At 37.5% G+C, this 21,650-nt stretch overlaps 3 protein-coding genes across 6 annotated transcripts in view; 1 reads left to right on the top strand and 2 right to left on the bottom strand.

Annotated features, from left to right (window-relative positions):
• The first annotated feature begins 1,565 nt into the window (after positions 1 to 1,565).
• Positions 1,566 to 17,883, top strand: LOC117574821 (uncharacterized). Of its 3 annotated transcripts, none has more exons than XM_034258791.2 (4): positions 1,566 to 1,911; positions 6,911 to 7,100; positions 13,221 to 13,343; positions 17,109 to 17,883. In XM_034258791.2, the coding sequence occupies exons 2-4, from the start codon at positions 6,912 to 6,914 to the stop codon at positions 17,784 to 17,786; spliced, it is 990 nt and encodes a 329-aa protein (XP_034114682.2). In that variant the 5' UTR covers positions 1,566 to 1,911; position 6,911; the 3' UTR covers positions 17,787 to 17,883. The 3 variants fall into 3 exon arrangements, with proteins under 3 accessions (XP_034114682.2, XP_034114681.2, XP_051863727.1); XM_034258790.2 differs by having other exon boundaries at positions 1,566 to 2,084; XM_052007767.1 differs by lacking the exons at positions 1,566 to 1,911; positions 6,911 to 7,100; positions 13,221 to 13,343 and adding an exon at positions 13,532 to 13,844.
• Positions 10,737 to 15,797, bottom strand: LOC117574822 (zonadhesin). 2 transcript variants are annotated; one of them, XM_052007769.1, is made up of 3 exons: positions 15,557 to 15,793; positions 14,717 to 15,495; positions 10,737 to 11,435 (listed from the first exon to the last, which is right to left on the bottom strand). In XM_052007769.1, the coding sequence occupies exons 1-3, from the start codon at positions 15,747 to 15,749 to the stop codon at positions 10,992 to 10,994; spliced, it is 1,416 nt and encodes a 471-aa protein (XP_051863729.1). In that variant the 5' UTR covers positions 15,750 to 15,793; the 3' UTR covers positions 10,737 to 10,991. The 2 variants fall into 2 exon arrangements, with proteins under 2 accessions (XP_051863729.1, XP_051863728.1); XM_052007768.1 differs by lacking the exon at positions 10,737 to 11,435 and having other exon boundaries at positions 14,575 to 15,027; positions 15,187 to 15,495; positions 15,557 to 15,797.
• A 1,874-nt stretch (positions 17,884 to 19,757) lies between the features above and the next one.
• LOC117575420 (dynein axonemal heavy chain 5) overlaps positions 19,758 to 21,650 on the bottom strand; it is a 31,361-nt gene continuing 29,468 nt past the window's right edge. The window contains exons 37-38 of the mRNA XM_052007762.1: positions 21,491 to 21,623; positions 19,758 to 20,441 (exon numbers count right to left, since the gene is read on the bottom strand). Of these exons, the coding sequence (XP_051863722.1) occupies positions 20,188 to 20,441; positions 21,491 to 21,623 (387 nt within the window). The 3' untranslated portion in view covers positions 19,758 to 20,187. The remainder of the gene's footprint in view (positions 20,442 to 21,490; positions 21,624 to 21,650) is intronic.

The following is a 21,650-nucleotide window of genomic DNA, read 5'->3' as shown; positions in this document are numbered from 1 at the left end:
AGGGATAACCCGTAGGACGACAGCGGCGCCTGGGTAAGCCAGAAACATGACGACTCGGCCCACGTGTTTAATTACACCTGAACACGCATTGACAGCGATTAAAAATCATGTCAACGCCACCATGAGCAACAGGCAGCAGGCAACGACATCCTGGCTACGTGCACGCTTAAAGCAAACGAGAAACGTGGTTTGCTTATTGCGCAAAGGACGATGATGCATGATGAATGTGATGAGTGGTGGCAAGATTCAACACTGTTGCGCCAACATTTTGACACTTAATTGAAGCACGAGGTTAACACCACAGACCAACGTGTGGTCCAAATGGATCAATCTAAAAACCCTCATGAAACGAATAAACCGAAATTTAAATTAATTAATCTAGTTGGAAATCTGCATGGATAATAACTCCCTGATATGTGTAGTAAACATAAACTATCCAAAAAATATTAAAACAATAAACAAAATATTTTAAATTTTAAAATCTTTAATTATTAACAACAGACTCTTAGTGTATTGGGGGAAAAATATAAGTTTTTTGAGTCGAAAATATAGCTAAGCGAATTTGTCTAAAATAAAAAAACAAACAAAGTTACATATTTTAGTAGAAATTCTACATGCAAATAATTGTTCAAATCTTAGTTTTAAAACTTATTTATATTCATATATACAATATTTATTATGTATGTAACAATGGTGGAGGCTAGTCGATATAGCCTATCGATTGGCATTCGATATCATCAGTCGTTAAACGTTGATCAGTTGCAACAGCTGCAGTTAATCGTAACGAAGTTAGTCATCAGCAGGAAGCAGAGTTATTCAAGTTTAATCAAAATGCACTTTTACATACAATGTCAATTATACCCTATATTAATTATCGCTATATCAAACTTTACATGTGTTTCAAAAGTGTATTTTTATTTGCATTCAACTTTTGATTCCAGCGCTTAGACGAAGGATGAAGATGGATGACTAGCAATTTCACACCTGAGCGCTGATCACGACAGATAGAAAGAGAGAGAGAGAGAGAGTGAGATAGTTGTCAAAAGGTGTTAGCCACATGACCAAAGGCTAACCGAGAGTCCATATGCTTGGACTCGAACCCTCTTTGGCAGACTTTAAAGCAAACAATTAATGTGCAAATAAAAACTCATTAAATATTAATTGAGTTCGATAATTACAATAAAACGCCTTGCTAGCAGCCAAATGTTGCAGCAACATTCGCGAGTGGCCAACAGGTGAGCAAGTAGTCTGACGTTCGGCAACATTATGTGGCAAGTGTTGGGCATTTATGGTGGCAAGGTGCGGTGCCACCCAGCAGCACGGCAAGAACGGTGTGCGGAGCGTGCCGCGTGGTTTCATTCATAACTAGTCGCGTGGCCCATCGTTTATCCAACGCTGTGGCTTCGTCCTCGTTCTCGTTCTCGTTCTTTGGCCATCGTCGACGCCATCGTCGCGATGCTTCGTCGTTTACAACTTCGGGTTTGGAACTTCGTGCATGTTCAGCGTCCTTGCCTCGCAATATAAAAACATGCGTTCTATGCTTGGAGCTCTGAGTTCTTCGCTCGTCGTCAGCCTGTTGCGTTCGGAGACAGACAACAAGCCAGCAGAACAGCTCAGCCCAAGTTGCTTCAACTCAGCGTCTTGGTCTATAATCAGTCACAAAACCCTAAATTCAAAGTGCTTTTGAGAATATCTTTTATGAGAATGGAGAACACATTCAGTGCGTAATCATTTACTCTTAGCGCCACAAATAAAATATTCGAATATTCAAATTTTTCGATCTAATTTCGTTTGATTGCCGTCGTCGCGCGTGAACTCATAAAAAATTTGGCCAATTTAACGGGCCAAAAAAACGAAATCTTGAAAACCATAAATATTTCCCCAGTGTAAAGATCAAAAGGAATTTTCTCGGTAATTACCTATTGATAACGTGATACGGTTTTATGTGCGAAATTGTTTCAAAAGTCTAAGTAAACAAACGTGACTTAAGTACGAGCATTTATTTGCATTTGCTTCCATTTCACGCCAAATTAGACGTCAGATTTATATTTTGTGGATTTGTTGATTTCTGAAAGAATTAACTGGTAAGCTGTGAGAGAGCTTTAATAAGTCAAGTGGAAATTTTTATGGCATAAATTTATCTGTTTATCAGCTCAGGCAAAAGAGGAACTGGGAATTTTCTACTGCATATTTATAAATTTTCGCTTTAATTAAAACAGTTCAGATATTAATCTTCATTTGTTGTTTAAAATTTGTGTATATTCATTTTAATTGGGAGAAGAATGCGGGTTGATATAAATTAAAATATTATGAATTCAAATAATTATAAATAGCTAGATCAAAATACATATGCATAGCACTTACTTTCATTGTGATTTTGAGTAAATACATTTATTATTTTATCATTTATATTTTTTTGGTAATAAAATGAAGGAATTTAAATTTGAATAGAATGTAATTCATAAACCTTAATTTATGTTTTTGTTTGATATTATATGTATACATATATTCATTCTGCTCTAATTATAATTTAGAACTAAACTAAATTCAAATGAAACTATAAAAATAGCTAATATTATAGACCAGAATTTAAAATTTAAAGCATTTTAATCTCTTGTTCGTCCATTTTAGTAATCATGTTTATCCGTCTATCAGTTGGCCTAAATCACTTTGAATTTGCTTAGATTTTAAAGAGTAGATCCCAACTTGGCTTCGAGTTAATTAAAAGATGTGCTATTAATTAAGCTTGAAGCATCATTAATTGATGGCCATTGGTTAAGCAACGTTGGCCAATTTCATTATCTGTTCCCAATTAATTTGCCACTTCCCATTTCCCACAATACTTTAAAGTAACGCCACATTAAGGAAGATTCAAATGAATTTATAAAATTCCAAATGCAACGAAATGAGTTGAGTTTATGGAATGGAAATTGAAGTGGAAAAACTTTAAGCCTACTTAATAGATTCTCAATAGGTCAAACTAATTACTTTTCTCTCTTTTCCACTTTTCTTGATTGTATCAAGTGATGAAACCTGTAATTCAATAGCCAGCAAACTAAGTAGAGGCAAAGTCCAAGTTTTGATTGGCTGCTCTAACGATGCCAAAACTTGCGTCCTTGTCATTTTCATCGGGGCAAAGCGGTGATGACGATGATGATGATGACGTTGTTTGGGTCACGTTTGCTGATTCCATAAAACAATGTTTTGAAATGAGATTGAAACACTTGTTCAGCTATTTAAATTCAATTTTACTTATATTTCAAAGAGTGCACAGCATGCCTGCTGGGAATTTTAAATGCATATTGAGGTCTCGATTGGCACAGGTTTCCTATATCCACATATTGTAGTCGTATGATTATCCCACAAGATGTCAAGGTATAGGGTATTGGGTATCGTTAAATGGTTTATGTGCGATTCAATCACAACATTGAGCTGCAGTCAAAACACTCATTCAGATATTCGTTTATGCCATACTTCATCATCGGGTGAATCCAATTGTTGGCTCGTAAAAATCTTTTTATCTAAAAAAACTTTTGCTTGGCTTTACATTTATTTGCATATTGCGAGTATGTTAAATGCAAATAGACAACAAGCCCTCTGCTTCATTCTACATCTGATTTTATTTCTTATTTATTTATTTATTTATTTTTTAACTATGCAGATAAAAGCGACGCAAGTCGTAGGCACAATCGCTTTGGGCAATCACGTTTTCTCAGTGGGGCAGTCCCTTCATTTTCATTTTTCATGAATAGGGTGTAGAATACAGGGGAACCAGTGGGGCAGGGCAGGATTTTATTGCGTTCCAATATTATTCGAGGCATTGTTTAAGGCTCTTCGAAATATTTATTTGCTAAACATCAAATGCAGATATTTAACAATTGTGGAATTCTCCATGTAATGAATGCCAGTTAAACAATGTGATTTAATTATGGCCAAATGGAATTCCAATTCAAATTTAAATGGCATTTATTCAAGTTGAGCATTATGTTTTAGCAGGTCACATCGAGTAGTAAATAAAATGAAATTGTCATCTCCATGCAGCTGTCAACATTTCAATATTGGAATTTTGTCAGCATATTCGGAAATCCTTAGCATTAAATGGCACAAATATGACAGGTGCCTGAATTCCAAATGCCATTTGAAGGCAGCTACTTACATACTATACATATATAAGTGCGTGAAGTGCTGCCAACTAGTTAAACACGCAAAGTTTTACGGTTAAGACTTATGGTGACAGCCGGGCTTAAAATACTGCTCTGTGCGAATAAGTGGTCCATAACGTTGACAAAATAAGTACAGAAAATTGACACCACATCAGCTTGAACAACAGATGCTCTGCACCAGCTAAATGATTAGTTAATAAATTTGTTACTGACTTATACAACATTAAAATATTCTATATTTTCTTTGTTATTTAACAATCACTTGAATAGTTTTTAGTCTTTACTAAATGCGCCCAAAAGTATGTTATGAGTCTGACAAATTGCGCATACGCCAGGTGTGCTCGTGTTTTAATTAAGTTCAGCTAATCGAGCAGCCAAAGAGATGTCGCCAAAGAGATTGCATTGATTCCATGCTCGACAAATAATCATCAATCGCACCTCATTTGATTTTATAGTGATTTGTGTGCTGTCAGACTCGTTGAGCATGGAAGAGCAATTAAAGGTCGAGTGGTGGTGTGCAAATGATTTGTCAATCAAAGAACTCATAAACGGAATGCTGGAAGCAAATAAAAACAGTGAGAGAGGATATAAAGGACACAAGAGCAAGCAAATGGACAGAGCAAAAGTGAAATCAATTTCCCTGCTTTAATTCAAGTAGTGAAATAGGAAAATATGTCCTGATGACCGCAGCACAGCTAAAAATGGATTGTGTATTGCATTATGTGTCTATTCTTAGACTTCTTGGCATTTGATTTCGATTTGGGCTCTTGTGCTCTTCCTGCTCTTAGGTCAAACGGAAATTGTAAGCCAATCGCGAGTCATTGGCCCATGAGGCTTGGGCAATTGGCCATTTTGTATTAGAGATTTGTATTCGGTTACTTTCGATAATCAAATGGGACAACAAATTGTGTCCAACTGTGAAATCCTTTCGTTCGTTTCGTTGGCATAACAATAACTCATTGTGTCAGTGTCGTGTCAGTGTCAAAAGGTTCAGAGCTTCGGATGAGCTGAAGAGCTCCACGTGTCCAGTGCATTTAAGCTTATCACATGTGTATCAAGTCTCTTCATCTATTTATGTTATTTCCACACATTACGTTTATGTTCCGTTGTGGCTGAGAAAAGTCATTTGGCAAGTCCATTGAGTGACTATTTCAGCAGAGGGAAAGCGGGAAAAGTGGTCATGCATGTGCATGAGCCATAAATTATAAGAACACTTCAGGATGTCAAAAGGTTGCGTATTTCTCTGAGGTTGCATTTGCAGTGTGTGAAGTATCCGAGTCCGAAACTAATGCTTCAAAATGCTAACGCTTTTACATATTATAGCAATAAATATCCCTTGATGTTGATAAATTGTTGTTAAATTATCATCTAAACTGTTGCAAGAATCGCAAAGAAGTGCAAAAAGGGGAAATGTGATTTGTGAGATAGCCGAGCATATTTGAACAAGATATTTGGTGTAAAAACTGCTGCACATTCAATTTTCACACACATTAAAATATTAATATTATTCAACAGTCATAGTATTTGTATCATAATTGTATTTTGACATATTTAATTTGACTAACTTAAATATTTTGTTTTATAAAATTAAATTTGCTAACATATTAAAATATTAATATATCTGTCTGTCTGTATTCGTATGAGCACCTACTTCTCAGAGACTATAAGAGCGAGAAGAGAGAGAATAAAATTTTTTTTGTTGACAGTTCCACTTCAGCCCCGCAACTCGATAAAAATCGAAAACAAACGTATTTTTGAAGTTATATTCACTAACTTTGGCACATACAATAAAAACTGCAATATTTATGAAATACTTTTGTGGTATATTTTGATTGTAGTACTATATCAATATAGCAAAAATAGCATTCGGTATCTTTTAGTATTATGCGGTACATAAATTCGATATATTTTGAATGTAGTACTATATCAACATACGCTATATTTGGTATATTGATATAGTACTAAATTTAAAATATACCGCATTAATATACCGCACACTACTAAAATATACCGAATGATATTTTTGCTATTTCGGTACACTTCAGTATTTTTGCTATATGTAATTTTAGTATATTTTGGTATTCTTAAATGATTGTAACATAGATTACTCACTTGTTTTCAATAGTCGTAGCAATCGTTAAATAAAGTACTTGCTTTGAACTTTTCATAAAGTAATCAAATAACATTTTTCGTAATTTACCATATATTATTATTAATTGTTGGCACTTATTATTAACACTACATTTAAATTGGAACGCTATTAAAATGAAAATGACTGAAACTGAACACTGCACCAAATTATTTTTAAATAAATATTTATTTGTATTGGATTAATTGCGTTTGACACCGTCACGTTTTTTATTCGCATTTTCATTAATTACTCGAATGTAGTTTTTCTTTTTCGCAGCTGCCAAGTGAAGGGCATCAAAATATTGCATTTTTTTTTTGCATTGCAATTTTAACTTATAGTATAATGTTCGCCTGTCAGACAGTCAGTTAATCAGTCAGACAGATACAGTCGACAGGTGCAGAGCACATATGTATGCATATACACAATAAACTGTATATTATTTATATGTCAGGGCTGTTCCATATGCAATTATTCAGCGAATAAAATTCAATTTTTGGTTTACGCCATTTTTGCCTGTCATGTTGTTCACGTTAATAGCTCGATTCATGCGTCCGTTAAGTTTTTTATGCAATTATTCATTTTCCTTCTCTATATTGTTGTTGTTGTTAAATTGCAGAATGATGAAAGCCACAGCGTGGTTTTGCCCGGTGTTATTGACTTTACTCAGTGCCACGAGGCTCGTTTGTACGGCACAAAGGGGCGCTGCCATCGGAGCAGGCGGAGGCTCACTTGCTGGGGCAGAAGCTGCCGGCGCAGGCTATGGCAACGGATATCCTCTGGACTATCTGGATGCACAGTCCATACAGGTGCGTATGTGTGTGTGAGGAGGTGATGAGCACAGTATTTCCCTCTCCATTCTGCGGTTTTCACCAGATGTCACTCGCTTTTCTGGCCATTTTTCGTACCACATTCTCATTGACCACTTCCGTTTCACCCACGGACGCGTTTTGACTTTGACCCTTGCTGCATAAATTCCATTCTTTGATGTTGCACACATTTTTGTATATTTCCACGAAACATTCAACACAAAAGTTCCACTCATGCAAGATTGCTCGGGGAATAAGCGAATTATTTGATACACAATTTTTGGGTAAATGTTGCAATTTCATATTTCAAAGTTGTCCCTTTCAAGTACTATCAAATGTGGGGAATTACTAAAAAAAAAAAAACTGATGATTGAAAGAAATAATTTTCATTAAGAGTTTGGAATTTTATAGAAAATAGTATTGAATAAATGATGGATGTTTTTTAAGATTGATTTATTTTGTGTAGTTTCCGGTATTATAAAGTTCTGGTAGCTCAAAGTAATTAACATTTTTCAGATATACATTAATGAAGATAAGACGATGTATGTAGGTAGATATATATAATAAAGAGTTATAACTTTGTGCCTCCAGGAAATGTATGACAGGGATTGTAACAAGGAGGCATTTCTGATATCATAGTATATTTATTTTTGTCATCACCGTCCGTCCGTCCATATGAACACTTAGAATTCAGACACTATAAGGAATGTACTTATTATTTTCGGCAATACTTGTTTTCTTTGCACGGAGATCAAGTTTATTTCAGCCCCCGCAAAGCGTATTTTCAAAGGTTGAGTCGTGATTTTTGGATTCCTGAAGATTTGGTTTGATCAGATAAAAATTGTAGAAGTTGTTTAACAAATAATTTGGAATGAGCAAAAACGCCAACTCACTACTGCACTGTATGGTGTATTTTGTACTATATTAATATACCAAATATAGCCCTTGGTATTTTTATTATTTTAACGGAATAATAATCCCGTATAGTTATCAGGTATCTCACAGTCGAGTACACTCGACTTTCTCACTTCTATTTAATAAAAAACTTCCAGAAAGTCTAATTAACGTAAAGTGTAAAATATAAACAACTTGTCGTTAGTATGAAGTGCATGAAAACCCAAGATTACTCACCTGTTAGGAAATACCTAAGTATTACGTGGGGTCTTAACTTTCCCATAGAATACTGCTATGTTTACACTAGTTATCTAGGAAACAATTTATATTTGCGGAGCAATGGCCACGCTTCAGTCCTAGAAATCTTATCGCGTTGTTTGTGCCGATTGAAATGCATTTGTGCTTCTCAAGAAATTTTCTTATCACGTATATGCAACTATTATGAAGTAGCTCTTCCGATGAAATAATATATGATTTCTTGAAGAGATGTCATATAAAACAACAGCAAAAAACAAGTGGAGGAAGTGCTCACAATCAGAAGTGCGACATTAATTTCATAGAAGCGAATTGAAAATCAAATACTCTGAACTAATCTTATCAGTAATGTGCGATGCGTGTCCACTGACCAAACATGAAGATTGCCATATGTCGAACGTGTGACAAACAAACAAATTAGTCAATGTATAAAAATGGATTTAAACATATTTATCAATTGCGTATTGAGGTAGCGCCAGAACGCCAGAATAACAAATGGAAAAATTTCAACTGCGATTTGTGTGTGCTTCATTAGACCACAAAACAAAATGTTTTGGGCCTGTTTTTGTTTACCTTTCGACGACAAAAGACAAATAAAACTTTGGCTTTTATTGCTTTACAGCGCGAATAAATCGCACGACAACAAAGTCGACAGCAAAAGTTCAAGTTTTCACGCTGTTTAATTTACAAATATGTGTTCTCTCTTTTTTCTCTGTCTCTCGTTTACTCTCACGGAGAACAATTGAGTTGAATGCCTGGGCATTTGTCATATTTATCCCACTGGCAACTTTCGACAGGACCAACTTTTCGAGTCAGCAGCTTAATTCCTTCACCTTGCGATATTTGCCTCACGTGGCAACCTCGAAATATGATCAGAAACTTTGCAATTGCATTACACGTATTTATTAGGTTTATACGAGCAGTAAAGCATTCAAGGGATAGCTTTCTCCGTTACGGAAACTATTTAACTATTTAAAGAGCAAAGTTGTGTTGCTTGCTTATTTAAGACAAATGAAAACTTATGCGGCAAGTTTGTTAAACAATTTATAACAATTTGAGCTCAAAACAAGCTGAAAACATAAACATATTTCATGCTGTACTTCAAAAGCTAAGAAATTTTCTATAGTAAAAAAAAATGTATGAACTTTGTATCCACTTTTCAAAACTATTAATTTCTATTTTATGCTTTTGCTGGTCCTAACACAATATAATCAAAATAATGCTTCAATTATAACTCTTTTAAATGAACCTCGCTAATTCACTTATTCAAAATACGCATACGCCCTGTATCATATTATCAAACTAATTTAAACACGTCGCTTAAATTATAGTATTCATTATGTCATTTGACGTCAGACTTGTTGATTGTTGACGGCCATACAGACTGCTTTAAATGGACGTTGTGATAATTTGGAAAAATTTTACATTATCAAACTTATTAGTTTCAATTAGTTGTTAGCTGACGTCAGAATTTTCTTTCGTTTAAGCAGGAATATTTAATCCCTATTCCAATGATATTTAGACTACTTTTTTGATTGTGCATAAACTTATTTATTGGCTGTTTTTTTTAAGTGTTTCCACTCTATTTGCGACGAGCATCATCTTCGTCCTGGTCTTCATCCTGATCATCATCCTGGTCATCACCATCCTGATCAGGATCCTGGTCGGCGTCTCCGTCGTTATCAGCGCTGCTGTCATCGCTCTCACTGCTTTCACTGCTTTCGCTGCTGTTCGATGGAGGTGGGCGTCTGCTTGGACCGCCGGGGCCTCTGCTTGGACCTCCGGGGCCTCTGCTAGGTGGTCCCTGGCCTTGACCACCGGGAGGACCGCCTCCTGGAGGACCGCCTCCTGGGGGACCGCGTCCTGGACCTCCAGGTCCTCGCTGTGCCATAACGGCGACCAACAAGATTGCGAAGATTGCAAGTGTGATAGCTCTCATGATGAGTGTTTAATTGTCATTACTCTTAATCGAATGCCCTTTTATAGGGCACTTCCAGATGCCGCTGACATATTTGCACAGTTGCTGCTGTTGCATCCGATACATAGTTGGTAAACTGCTAGAATTTGCTACAACTTTGTTATGCAAATTTATTTATTTGTATACAATGCGCAAATAATTCAATAGTCTGACAGTTTCTCTGATGCAATCTAATCGGCAAATACAGAAAGTTTCCATTGTCACTGTCACTGCCAAAATATCGATTGGAATCGAGTGACTAATGGGCGAGGTGATTATTTTATTGTCGTAGATTAAAGCCGAGTCGATCTGTCGCACTTGAACGATTAAATTTCTAAATGGCAACCGTGGGTCAGGAATCAGACTAAAACTTCATGACGTTATTGGCAATAGCGGAAAGTACTTTAATCTTGTTCTCAAGTGGATTGACTGTGATGATAATCGTGACAAGTTGACATAACGAATTAACATTTTCGACGTGCGTAAAGACGTATTTCTCTAGAATTCAGTAGAAGAATAAGACAGGGACATTGATTTGATAATCGTATAATTTGAATATCAGCAACTACTTAAACTAAACAATTTAATTGCGATTCTTAACTAAAAAACCATCAGTACATGTCGCTTATGCTTTTGGCTAAGCACTCGTCACATTGAATAAAGAATGAAATTCTAAGAAATATGATATTGCAAATGCATATCTCAATGCTTTAATGACGTCTTGCTATACGAACTACGAGTCTCTCTATAGAGCGAGAAGGAGAGAGAGAGAGTTCACGTGTTGCTTAACTACTCGTCGCTCCGCTTCCCTCCTCAGACTCTGTTGTTGTCTCCTCTGGCACTGTGGTGCTCTCCTCTGTAGTCTCTCCCGAGCCCTCAGTTGTGGTTTCCTCGGGTTCTTGAGTGGTTTCCGTTGGCTCCTCTGTGACTAAGGTAGTTTCGCCAGAACCGTCGGTTGTTGTCTCTTCTGGATCTTCGGGTGCCTTGGTAGTTACATCAAGATCTTCAGGGGCCGAACTTGATTCAGGTTCCTCTGGTGCTGCTGTTGTCTCTTCGGGGGCCTCGGTTGTGGTCTCTTCAGGTGCAGCTGTTGTTTCCTCAGGGGCTTCGGTTGTGGTCTCCTCTGGCGCCTGCGTAGTCTCCTCAGGTGCTTCAGTTGTAGATTCTTCTGGAGCCTGAGTGGATTCAACTGGAGCTTCAGAAGTGGTCTCAACTGGAGCCTGAGTTGACTCAACTGGCAGTTCGGGTGAGGTTTCTACTGGGGCTTGGGTAGTCTCGACTGGAGCTGGAGTTGTCTCTACGGGAGCAGCTGTTGAGGGGTTAACTGGCGCTTCTGTGGAGGGTTGAATTGGTTGTTCGGTGCGCCAGCCATGATGTTTGTGTCCATTGCGATGCTCCCACTGTTCGTCCCTGTGCCAACCATACTGATCTTTGTGCCAGCCGTTAAAGTTGCCATTCCATCCGTTACCATTATTACGCCAGTCGCCAACCTGCGCATTTCCATTACTTCCCCAGCCACTGTAGTTGCGACGCCAGGTGAATCCGTTGGGTCTGGAGGCAGCCAGGACGCAGAGGACCGCGAATACCGCAATTGAGAGAACCTTCATTTTGTTATCGTTCGTTGTATACTAATCGGAACCGGCTTCCCAACGGTCTTTTATATGTGGCAATCAGGTGGGCAGGTTACCAATGGGACAATTCAGACATTCTGACCCTATGTACGAGTATTTTTATCTAATCACAATCGCAGTAATAGTGGCTGATAAGCCTAAAAGCAAAAGTTGCGAACAAGTATGTGCTGATAGGCAATTGGGAAGCACAATTCCCTGTGCTCTTCACTTCTAGTACTTATTGTACTAAATGAATTGTTGAGGATTTGATATTCATGCTGATATCATCAGGCTGTCACAGCGAAAGAAACATTTCCTTAACAGAACTTATGTATACTCGTATGCATTATACAATTATTGCGAATTTATCAAACACATTAGTGTAGGTTCAAGGCCCTGTTCTTTAAATTCAGACGTACCCCAATAATGGGTCGTATAACCCTCGGTTATTTTCCGTAAACTCTTTTTCATTATCATAAAGAGCGTGAGGTCGTAAATTTGTATACTATATGCGACTGGTTACTGGGGGTGTTAACACGTTTGACCAAGATTAGCAGACTTGGAGGCACTAAACTCTGAGTCTGCAGAATGAATTCTTAGTAATTGAATATCATAAGCCTGATTATCATATAATTTACAATTTAATGCTAGTCACGTAACATTGGCATGCTTTAAACATTCATATTAGTCACTCAAATCATCTAGAGTTCTTTAAATGTTATCTCGATTTTGTTGTTTACACAGTTCGTTATCTGAAAGCTGCTGCTTTTGCAAATTGTTGTAAATATTTGTTGATGTACATATGTATGTACAAACACATATGTATATACATGTGTATGTAAACAGGAACCAGACATAATTGTCATCATCTTTTAATTAGGCAAAATAAAAAGTATATGGTTTTCTATGAATTTTGTTATCAGCCGCGACAGAGCTACTTACCCCCATCATGCGAAGTAATTTATCACATAATTACAAGCCATTCACCATTTAAAAAATATCAAATCAGCTAATTAAAGCACTCTAATGATAAACAGACAAAAAAACCAAAAAATCAATTGAAAATAATTACGCCATTTTTAATTTCATTTTCAAATCAATTAAACATGTTAATTATATTGTTTTGTTTTTATAAGTGAAGAGCTTTCGTCATAATTTGTTTCAGAATTGTTGTTTTGGTTTAGAAATCTTCTGATTGAAGTAATAATAGAACTCAATCTATTTTTGTATTCAAGCTCAAGTTTGTTGCAATTTCTTTTCATAGAAACTTTCCCACTAACTTTACACCTTTCATTCATAAAAACTTTTTGGATTAAGATCTTGACCATGTTTATTATACATTGTGTTAACAACTACAAAATGAATGCATATAAAATCTTTCTATTTCTCTTTCTCTCTGTGTAGGATGAGTTCTCTTTGGTGAAGCGGAACAAGCCATCATTGTCCATTGTCAATCCGTTGGATGTGCTGCGCCAGCGGCTGCTGCTCGAAATGGCGCGCAGGCAGATGCAGCAGAACAGCAGACAGGTGAGTGAGTCACTCCAGGTGGGGTAAATGGGTGGACGAGGAGGTGGAGGAAGAGCAAGCAAGCCACCACAGTGTCCACTTTGGAATTTTTAATAAGCGGCAATGAGCAAAAGAAAACTTTGTTGACCAACTTGCAAAACAAACAGAGCGCGAAAAACTCGCATCAAATTGCGCTTGCAATTCAAGTTAAAGTAGAAAGTGCGATTTGATGTAAAATGGAGAATGGCAACAGCTAATCAAAATTAGAGCTCGAAATGAAAAATACTTAGGTGGAAAAGTTCGGAGAAAATGCACACACAATTGCGTAAAGTTTTCCCATTTACCAACGGCGAAGAGAACAATAAATTTATGTATTCACAAATACAACTCAGAAGGCGGTCGAATGCGTTGGCCAGTGGCAAGGTCGTGTCTCGTTTGCCATTTGTCAGACTATGGCCCAAAGGCACAGCTTATCGCCGGGTATTGACAATCCCGCATGTGAGCAATGTAAATAACACACAGGTAGATATCAAAAGGTTCGCCCAAAAAGAGAAAAATAATGGGAACACGACTAGTGAATTCCCTATACGTTTATTTGAACTATATATGATTTTATACGCTCATAGATTTTGCTTTAGTTATGTAATATCAATTGTTTGTTCAACTCGTAAATTAAGTGAATCGCTGCGTATACTTAATATTCTACATCTTACTAGTTGGACTCTTCCTTGTGCTGCCTACGTTAAATAACTTTATTACACTCTTCCCATTCACGAACAAAGGGTAGAAAAAGGCTTCACGGACTTAAAGCAGGTCCGAGTTAAGGAAAGGCTTAGCATCGTGTAAGCGAAAAAGGGAAACCAGTGCGGCGTATGCGTAATACAAATATTTCGACTTGGCAACAAAGCAAAATTTATTTGGTTACCAAAATGTTGATGCACCCCACGGCGTCGTGGGGGAATAAGGCAAGAAAATCAAACGATTTAATGTGAGGAATTCAAACGATTTGGCCCTTGGGCGCCTCTCAAATAACGATCCTTTAGCGAGACTAAAGCCAGGCACCAGGTTGGGCATGTGAAGTGCTTCTGAGCGACACAAAATTGTGCGCTCCATTTACACATGTCACAGCTCGCATGTATTGATTTGTCAAAGGCATACGATAAATTGCCGCATGAATGAAAGAATTTGAATGAAAAACTTGTGAATGCATTCGAATAATTGATGTCAGGTAAAGAAAAAACCATTTACTCGATTTTGATGTGGGTTGTGCTCGTACATTGAAATGTAATTCCCCTTATGAAATATATATACAAAATATTTGATTAAAATAAATAAATTTGCGTAAAAGCATATTTAACATTTTAAACAACAATTTCTAATGTAGTTGTCTCTACAGACTCCGAGGTAGTTGACTCTTCGGGCTGAGCAGTTGATTCTTGGGGCTCAACAGTAGATTCTTCGGGTTGTGCTGTCGTTTCTTCGGGTTCAACAGTAGACTCTTCAGGCTGCACAGTAGATTCTTCAGGTTGTGCTGTGGTCTCTTCTGGCTCCACAGTAGTCTCTTCGGGCTGAACAGTAGACTCTTCAGGTTGAACAGTAGACTCTTCGGGTTGTGCTGTAGTTTCTGCGGGCTGAGCAGTAGAAGGCTGAACAGTTGATTCTGGTTGAGCAGTTGATTCTGCAGGCTGCACAGTAGACTCTTCAGGTTGTGCTGTGGTCTCTTCTGGCTCCACAGTAGACTCTTCGGGTTGAATAGTTGATTCTTCGGGTTGTGCTGTAGTTTCTGCGGGCTGAGCAGTAGAAGGCTGAACAGTTGATTCAGGTTGAGCAGTTGATTCTGCAGGCTGCACAGTAGACTCTTCAGGTTGTGCTGTAGTCTCCTCTGGCTCCACAGTAGATTCCTCGGGCTGTACAGTAGTTTCTTCAGGCTGCACAGTTGACTCCTCAGGCTGAACCGTAGACTCTTCGGGCACAACTGTAGACTCGTTAGAATCAGCTGTGGTATCTTCCTCTGGCGGTGGGGTGGGACGATGTGGTGGGCGGTGACCGTGTGGGGGACCATGACCATGACCATGACCATGACCATTACCATGACCGTGACCATGGCCATTGCCATTGCCGTGATGACCGTGTGATGGACGTTTGCCGGGACCGTTTTGTTGTGGTGGGCGTTCTACAAAGACAATACAATTGTGTGAATACTTTATTTAATCGGAAATGTAATCAATGCCTACCATTTGAGTCATCATTGTTCTGTGGTGGTCCATTTGGTTGCTGCTCCTCGCTAGACTCTTGTGGGGGCCTCTGCTGAGGTTTTTGCTGTTGCTTTCTTAAACCATATTCCTGTGATTCATATTTATTCGGCCGCGCTGCGACGAAGACCACCAAAAGGCTGATAGCCAAGACGGCAATTGTTATAGCTTTCATTGTTTAGCTGTTAGCTGTTGATTTCACACTGATTGAATAGTGTAGCTCTTATGAGCTTTTATAAGTGAAAAAGCGATTGACTTGGTAACTGGAATTCACAACATAGCACTTATAAAAACCATGCTTATCTTATCTTTATCTGGCGGCGTAAAAACATTCAACGTGCTCATGCTGGGAATGGCCCAAATATGACTAAACGGTTTTATCTAAAGAATCAATTTGAATTAAGTCGTCACGAATGGGAAGTGCATTGCTCCTTAAGTGATAAGTTCATTATCAATTGTCCATACCTTCGCTAATTACTTTTGGGGTAGCCCCATTACTAATTGTGCACTACTGATAACTAAAATTGATAATGCAATATTCTTATCAATGCGATAATGGAATGCAGTTGAGCCATTGAGTAGTTGACTAATGGCTGTGATTGATTAGAAAAGCAAATTATTAAAATCGAATAGATTTATAGATAAAGTGTTATAATATACGTTAATGTTTTGCATTAATTATAATTTATTCAATAATATTTAAATATGCTGTCAGGTATAATCCTTTTCCAATAATTGTAGCATATTTTTCAGCATCAGTTTACGTATAAATTGTGTTGCATACCTTGGTTATTTTATTTTGCATATTTAATTTCTGATTGATTAGTAGAATACATATATAATTATATCGATACGAGTGGTTTAATAAAACCGAAATCTCAATTTATTTTAATGGATTATAATTTTTAAAAAAAATGCTCATAATTAAACGCATTTATTTTCGCATAAACTGTATTGCATAATTTTTAAGCGTTTTTTCCATTTGCCTTTTTAATTGAGGTAACTAGAAGGGACATCAACATGGTCAGTTAAAAATGCAATTAAGAATTGATAAAGAAAACTTTAAATCAAATTAAAGTCTTAGAGGAATATACAATTATAGTAAATACGAGTAGTTTAATAAAGTATAAAAATGGATTATTTTCAATAAATTGGAATTTTAATAAGAGGTTAATTAATATATGCTTGTGGTTTGCATTAATTAAAATTTGTTCAAAGAGATTTAAATATGTAGTAAGTCTTAATCCTTTTCAATAATGTTAGCATAAATTGTGTTGCATACTTTTGAGGCCATATTTTATTCGCCCTTTAAAATGAGATAACTAGAAGGGACATGAAAACAGTCAGTTAAAAAAGTAATTAAGAATTGCCAAAGAAAAGTGTAAATCCAATTTACTGTAGGAAAATCTAATATTTATACTATTTAAATAGAATGTGTGCTTGGAAACGTTCCTCCAGGAACTCTTGTGTGCTATGACTCATTTCCTTTAATGCCAACCAATTTTTTTTTGCTCTTTACTCCCTCTGTGCACAGGTCGAATTGAATCGCGCCATACTAAAGAACGTGGGTAAACGTGTGTTCCTCGAGCCAACGACATGGGTCACCAGACGCTACCAGCAACAGCAACAACAACAGCAACTGGAGGAAGAACGGCAAAGGGAGCAGTTGCGTCGAGAGCAGCTGCTGCAGCAGCATTTCCCCAGTCAACTGTGGAACATTGGCTGGCCGCAGTCCAACGGACCGGCGTCGTCTTCATCAGCATCGTCACGGTTTTTCGATTTTCTGCAACGGCCAGAAGCCCAAGTAAAACAGCAGCAGCCAGCGGCAGCAGCACCACAGCAGCTGCTTGACGATGTCAACAAATCCCTTAACGCTGGCGCCCTTGGGCTTGGCAACGGTAAGGGTAACGGAGAGGAGGGCGTGGCCAAACATCAGCAGCCAGACGGAAATGAAATTGCAAATGAAACAAATCATGAAAACGGCAGTCGCAAGGCATTGCCGCTCGGCAAAAGCGCAACAGGCGATGTGGACAATGGGGATGCCGAGGATGTCGAACAGGAGCAAGACGATATGTTGGATGAGCTTAAGTTCAACTGGGTCAGCGAGCAGCCCGAAGATCTGGACATCCCCATTGAGGCAAGCAATGCAAATGCTCGACTACCGTGGCGTCTAATCTATCGCATGCACAAAAATCCACACTACGCTAATTAAGAAACAACAGCAGCAGATGTCGGAGTAGAAGCGAATTCAGATGCAGATACTGATACAGATACAAAAACAGAAACAGATACAGATACAGATACGCACAGATACACTTAGGTACACAGACATCCGGACACACAGACAGATACAGTTAAATAGTTGCTAAACTGACGGTTCCTAATGGCTGGCTATAAGGCAGGCATATATCGTGTGTGTGTGTGCACAGAGACCCCTCTGATGACAACTGTTTCCCCTCTCAGTCCCCTTTTTCGATGTACCATTTAAATTGAAACTTGAATTTGAATTGAATTTGTATTCGTATTGTATTTTAACTAATTAGCTAACTAATGGTTTATGTAATGATTCATGCTACCTCTTGTCAGATGCTCTTGGAAAAATATTCAACACGAAACGAACGTTCCCTCAACGCTCCCTTTGGGGCATGCCCCTCGGTACTACGTAATTACGAGTCTACTCGAAATTGTATTTATTAACTAGCAAAACAAAAACAAAAAAGTTGAAAATAATTACAAAAAAAGAAAATACAAAAAAATATATATATGTGTATATGAATTTGTTTAATAGCCTAAATGATGTTGATCGATAAAAGATAAAAAAAAACCAAAGTAAAAAAACTAACGAAAATATATGAATGTAGTTTTTAAATAAATATTAAAGTGCAATACGTATACGTATGTATACTTTATATACTATATGTATTCGTATGAATGTGCTTTCACTTGTAATTAAATGCTTCCGCTTTTTTAAATATAAATTATTTAAATTCTAATTTATTTCCCACATCTACAATTATAGTTTTCTGTTCAGCTTATCGAACCAACTCTCTAAATTTAATTTGGACTAACACAGACAAAGAACAATCCGCGGGCGGAATTAATATATTTTAAACTAACTAACGAATTAATCAATAGTCGAAGTGATGTATTTTAAATTGTATTTTTTTGCGTTCAAAAATGATGTATTTCTATTTCCGATGCTCAATATGAATAAAAATAATTTCTACAAATTTACAATCAATTTTATTTGCAAAGTCACTCCGAGAGTCCATTTTGAGTTAACGATAATTGGCTTAATCTTTTCTGTGGATCTCCTTTTAAAGTTCTAAGAAAGTAAGAAAAATGTTAAAGACACACAAATGGTTACAAATCATATAAATACGACAAAACGATTTTAACGTAGATGAGCTATTTAACTAACATTACTTACAAACTATTTATGCATGTGCGAAATCAAACTCTAAAAATATATATGGCATAATTAAATATACAATCGAGTGGATCGAGTGGATTATTTACACACAGACGACACAGCAAACACACATGTACATTTATACTTAAAGTTGAGATTAATATAAAGAATATGTAAATACAAGATTTTCTCATAAATAAAACTGAAATTGAACATGAAAATAACACGATAACAACACTTGATTGATTAATGATTGGAATTCAAAATTATCTCTATTACATGGATTATTCTCACATTTCGATATCTATGTATTTATTTTAATGAAAAAAAAAAGAAACAAGAAATACAAAATATTGAAATGGCATTCAATTCTTAAGGGCTTTTATTGGACATACATACTTACTTGTTTTAACAAATGTGGGTAGATGACTATTCTATGCTGAAGAATCATATATACAATTTCTAAGTATTATGAAGTGTTTTCATCAATTGTAGCTTGGGGGATTAATATTATATATACTTTTATTAAATTTCAATGTCCTAATTTTAGCTTCCGCTTTTCTGCTGTTACCAAAATAGCTTCCTATTTACTTTAATGCTCTCAAATTTTCTTCCTCAAATTTTGTTGTCTTTAAATTTTTCTCTGGCCATAAAAAGTCCTTAAATATTATTTATAGTCTTCTCTTTTTATGTAAAAAGTCATCGGTTCCCGCCAAGTTTTGGCCCAACCTTAATTAAAACTCGGTTAAATACGTCTACGAATTCTAAATGAAACCTTTATTTCGTTTGACAAGTGCAGCACTTGAAGTGATGAAGAAGCTTGCGGGAGTGAAAACAAGAAACAAACAAGGCAAAAAAAAAAGAATAAGAAAAACACTTAACCGTAATTCTAAACATTGGCTAACAGCTAATTATGGTGTACGATGGATGTTCCCTTGTGCAGGGAAACGCCTCTTGAATAACTCGAGGGCATAATTAATAAACTTGTATCGCTGACGCATTACACGAGACTGTTAACAGACAGCTAAGCCGAAAATTGGAGTGGAGGGAGGGGCTGACATAAGGCTCCCAAAAAAACGATAATTATCACAGCACCATTACGGGAACGACGGAGCACGTACAAAAGTTGACAGGCTGGCAAACAATGGCTGGCCCACTGAGTGGGGCATCGTGGTGTCATTTGTTGTGGGTGGCTCGCCTCTTATTTGATGTCACAGAGCAGAGCGACGCCTCGCAGTGTCCAGTGCTTGGGATTGAAGTCGGTCTCAAAATCAATGGAGCCAACGTACTTGAGGTCGGTACGTTGCGGTTTACGATAAATTGGGCACTCATAGAGCTTGGGATCCTTGCCGGCGGTTGTGTTGATGGCATAGATATAAATGACTGGCATTTGTTCGTAGAGCACCTTCATCTTTGATTCAATCAGCTTGCCGCTGCGTCTGTCTAGCGAAGCACCTGCAATGAAAATGGCATGAAAGCGAAGCCACAAACGACAATTTAAAGCCTCGCAAAAGATTTCAACGACCCTAATTGTTCCTTTGTTAATAAGTTGGTCCCTCGTAAAGTTTTCGGCAATGTCCGGGGAATTCGTGTCACCGGCCCACGCATGTTTTTCGTCGGGCCGAAAATGTTTATTAGCGCACAGCTTAGGGGCAAAATGTCGTGTTTAATAGACAGTCACAAAGTCACCTCACATGAGAGCCCCTTTATAAGAGCTTACGATTTAAGATATTGTTTTACTGTCGACTGTTAGCAACTTGCTTGAGTACCACGTTGCGTATGTGCAATCTTGCCAATCGTCTAGTTGCAGTCCAATATATGCAAATTTCCAATTAAGCATCGTAAGCAGTTCTCTTCAATGGAATATTCAATTTTTGTTGATTGCGTCACGTAACTGCAGTTATATAACACGATGATATCGAGCGACAAAATGAAAATGGACATGCTTGGCCATTGGCTATTGTATAATTGGCTTGCCCATTAAATTGGATATTCAGCAATTTATCCAGTCAATCAATATGGAATTTGCCACTTGAAAATATGCTCAGCAAGTTTAAACGACAAACCCAAAAAGTTCCGAGTGCCTTTAGTAAATATTTGGCGCTTGTCATGTTGTCGTTCCTTCCTCCATCGGCATCGGCTAATCAACAGTTGGCCACAACAAAGATCTGCATGACAAACACAAACAACTCAAATGCTGTCTCCGACATTTGTATGCTCATACTTTGGGGCGTAGTGGGGCGAAACCACACAAGCAAATCGAGAGCAATTTGTGGTGTGAACAAAAGGACACGACCCAGGACCGTGACTAGGACCTGCTATACAAAATTTGTGAACGTATTGCGTGTGAAGCGAATGCGGAAAAGTTATGAATAACTTTCACAAATACAAACAAGCTTTTTGCCAAGTCTCACAATTGAATTGCACCGCAAGCAGCTTGCTTAAACGCACTAAGAGGATGCCAAGTACCAGAATGCAGCAATGCAGGACGAACACTTTCTTACCTTCGAGAAATAGTCCGTGCACGTAGACGCCCTCCGTTGGATACTCGGTAATGTCCTCCTTATTGTAGCGTGTTATTTGATTCTGTAGCACAACAGAGTCGAGGGCCCAGCCTTTGTGCGCTCGTGTTACCTCCTGCGTAAGTTCAAGCAGCGTATACGC

The sequence above is a fragment of the Drosophila albomicans genome, chromosome 2R (assembly GCF_009650485.2).
Source record: "Drosophila albomicans strain 15112-1751.03 chromosome 2R, ASM965048v2, whole genome shotgun sequence".
Lineage (NCBI taxonomy): Eukaryota > Metazoa > Arthropoda > Insecta > Diptera > Drosophilidae > Drosophila > Drosophila albomicans.
Note: the sequence above shows the minus strand (reverse complement) of the source record. Positions and strands in the feature narration are given on the sequence as shown.

Coding starts and splice junctions, on each gene's coding strand:
- LOC117574821 (XM_034258791.2), top strand. CDS start 6,912: ATGATGAAAGCCACAGCGTGGTTTTGCCCGGTGTTATTGACTTTACTC. Junction 7,101..13,220: donor TGGATGCACAGTCCATACAG/GTGCGTATGTGT, acceptor CTCTCTGTGTAG/GATGAGTTCTCTTTGGTGAA. Junction 13,344..17,108: donor TGCAGCAGAACAGCAGACAG/GTGAGTGAGTCA, acceptor CTCTGTGCACAG/GTCGAATTGAATCGCGCCAT.
- LOC117574822 (XM_052007769.1), bottom strand. CDS start 15,749: ATGAAAGCTATAACAATTGCCGTCTTGGCTATCAGCCTTTTGGTGGTC. Junction 15,496..15,556: donor GAACAATGATGACTCAAATG/GTAGGCATTGAT, acceptor TTGTCTTTGTAG/AACGCCCACCACAACAAAAC. Junction 11,436..14,716: donor AGTCAACTACCTCGGAGTCT/GTAGAGACAACT, acceptor CTGCCAGTTGAG/TCAACTCAGGCTCCAGTTGA.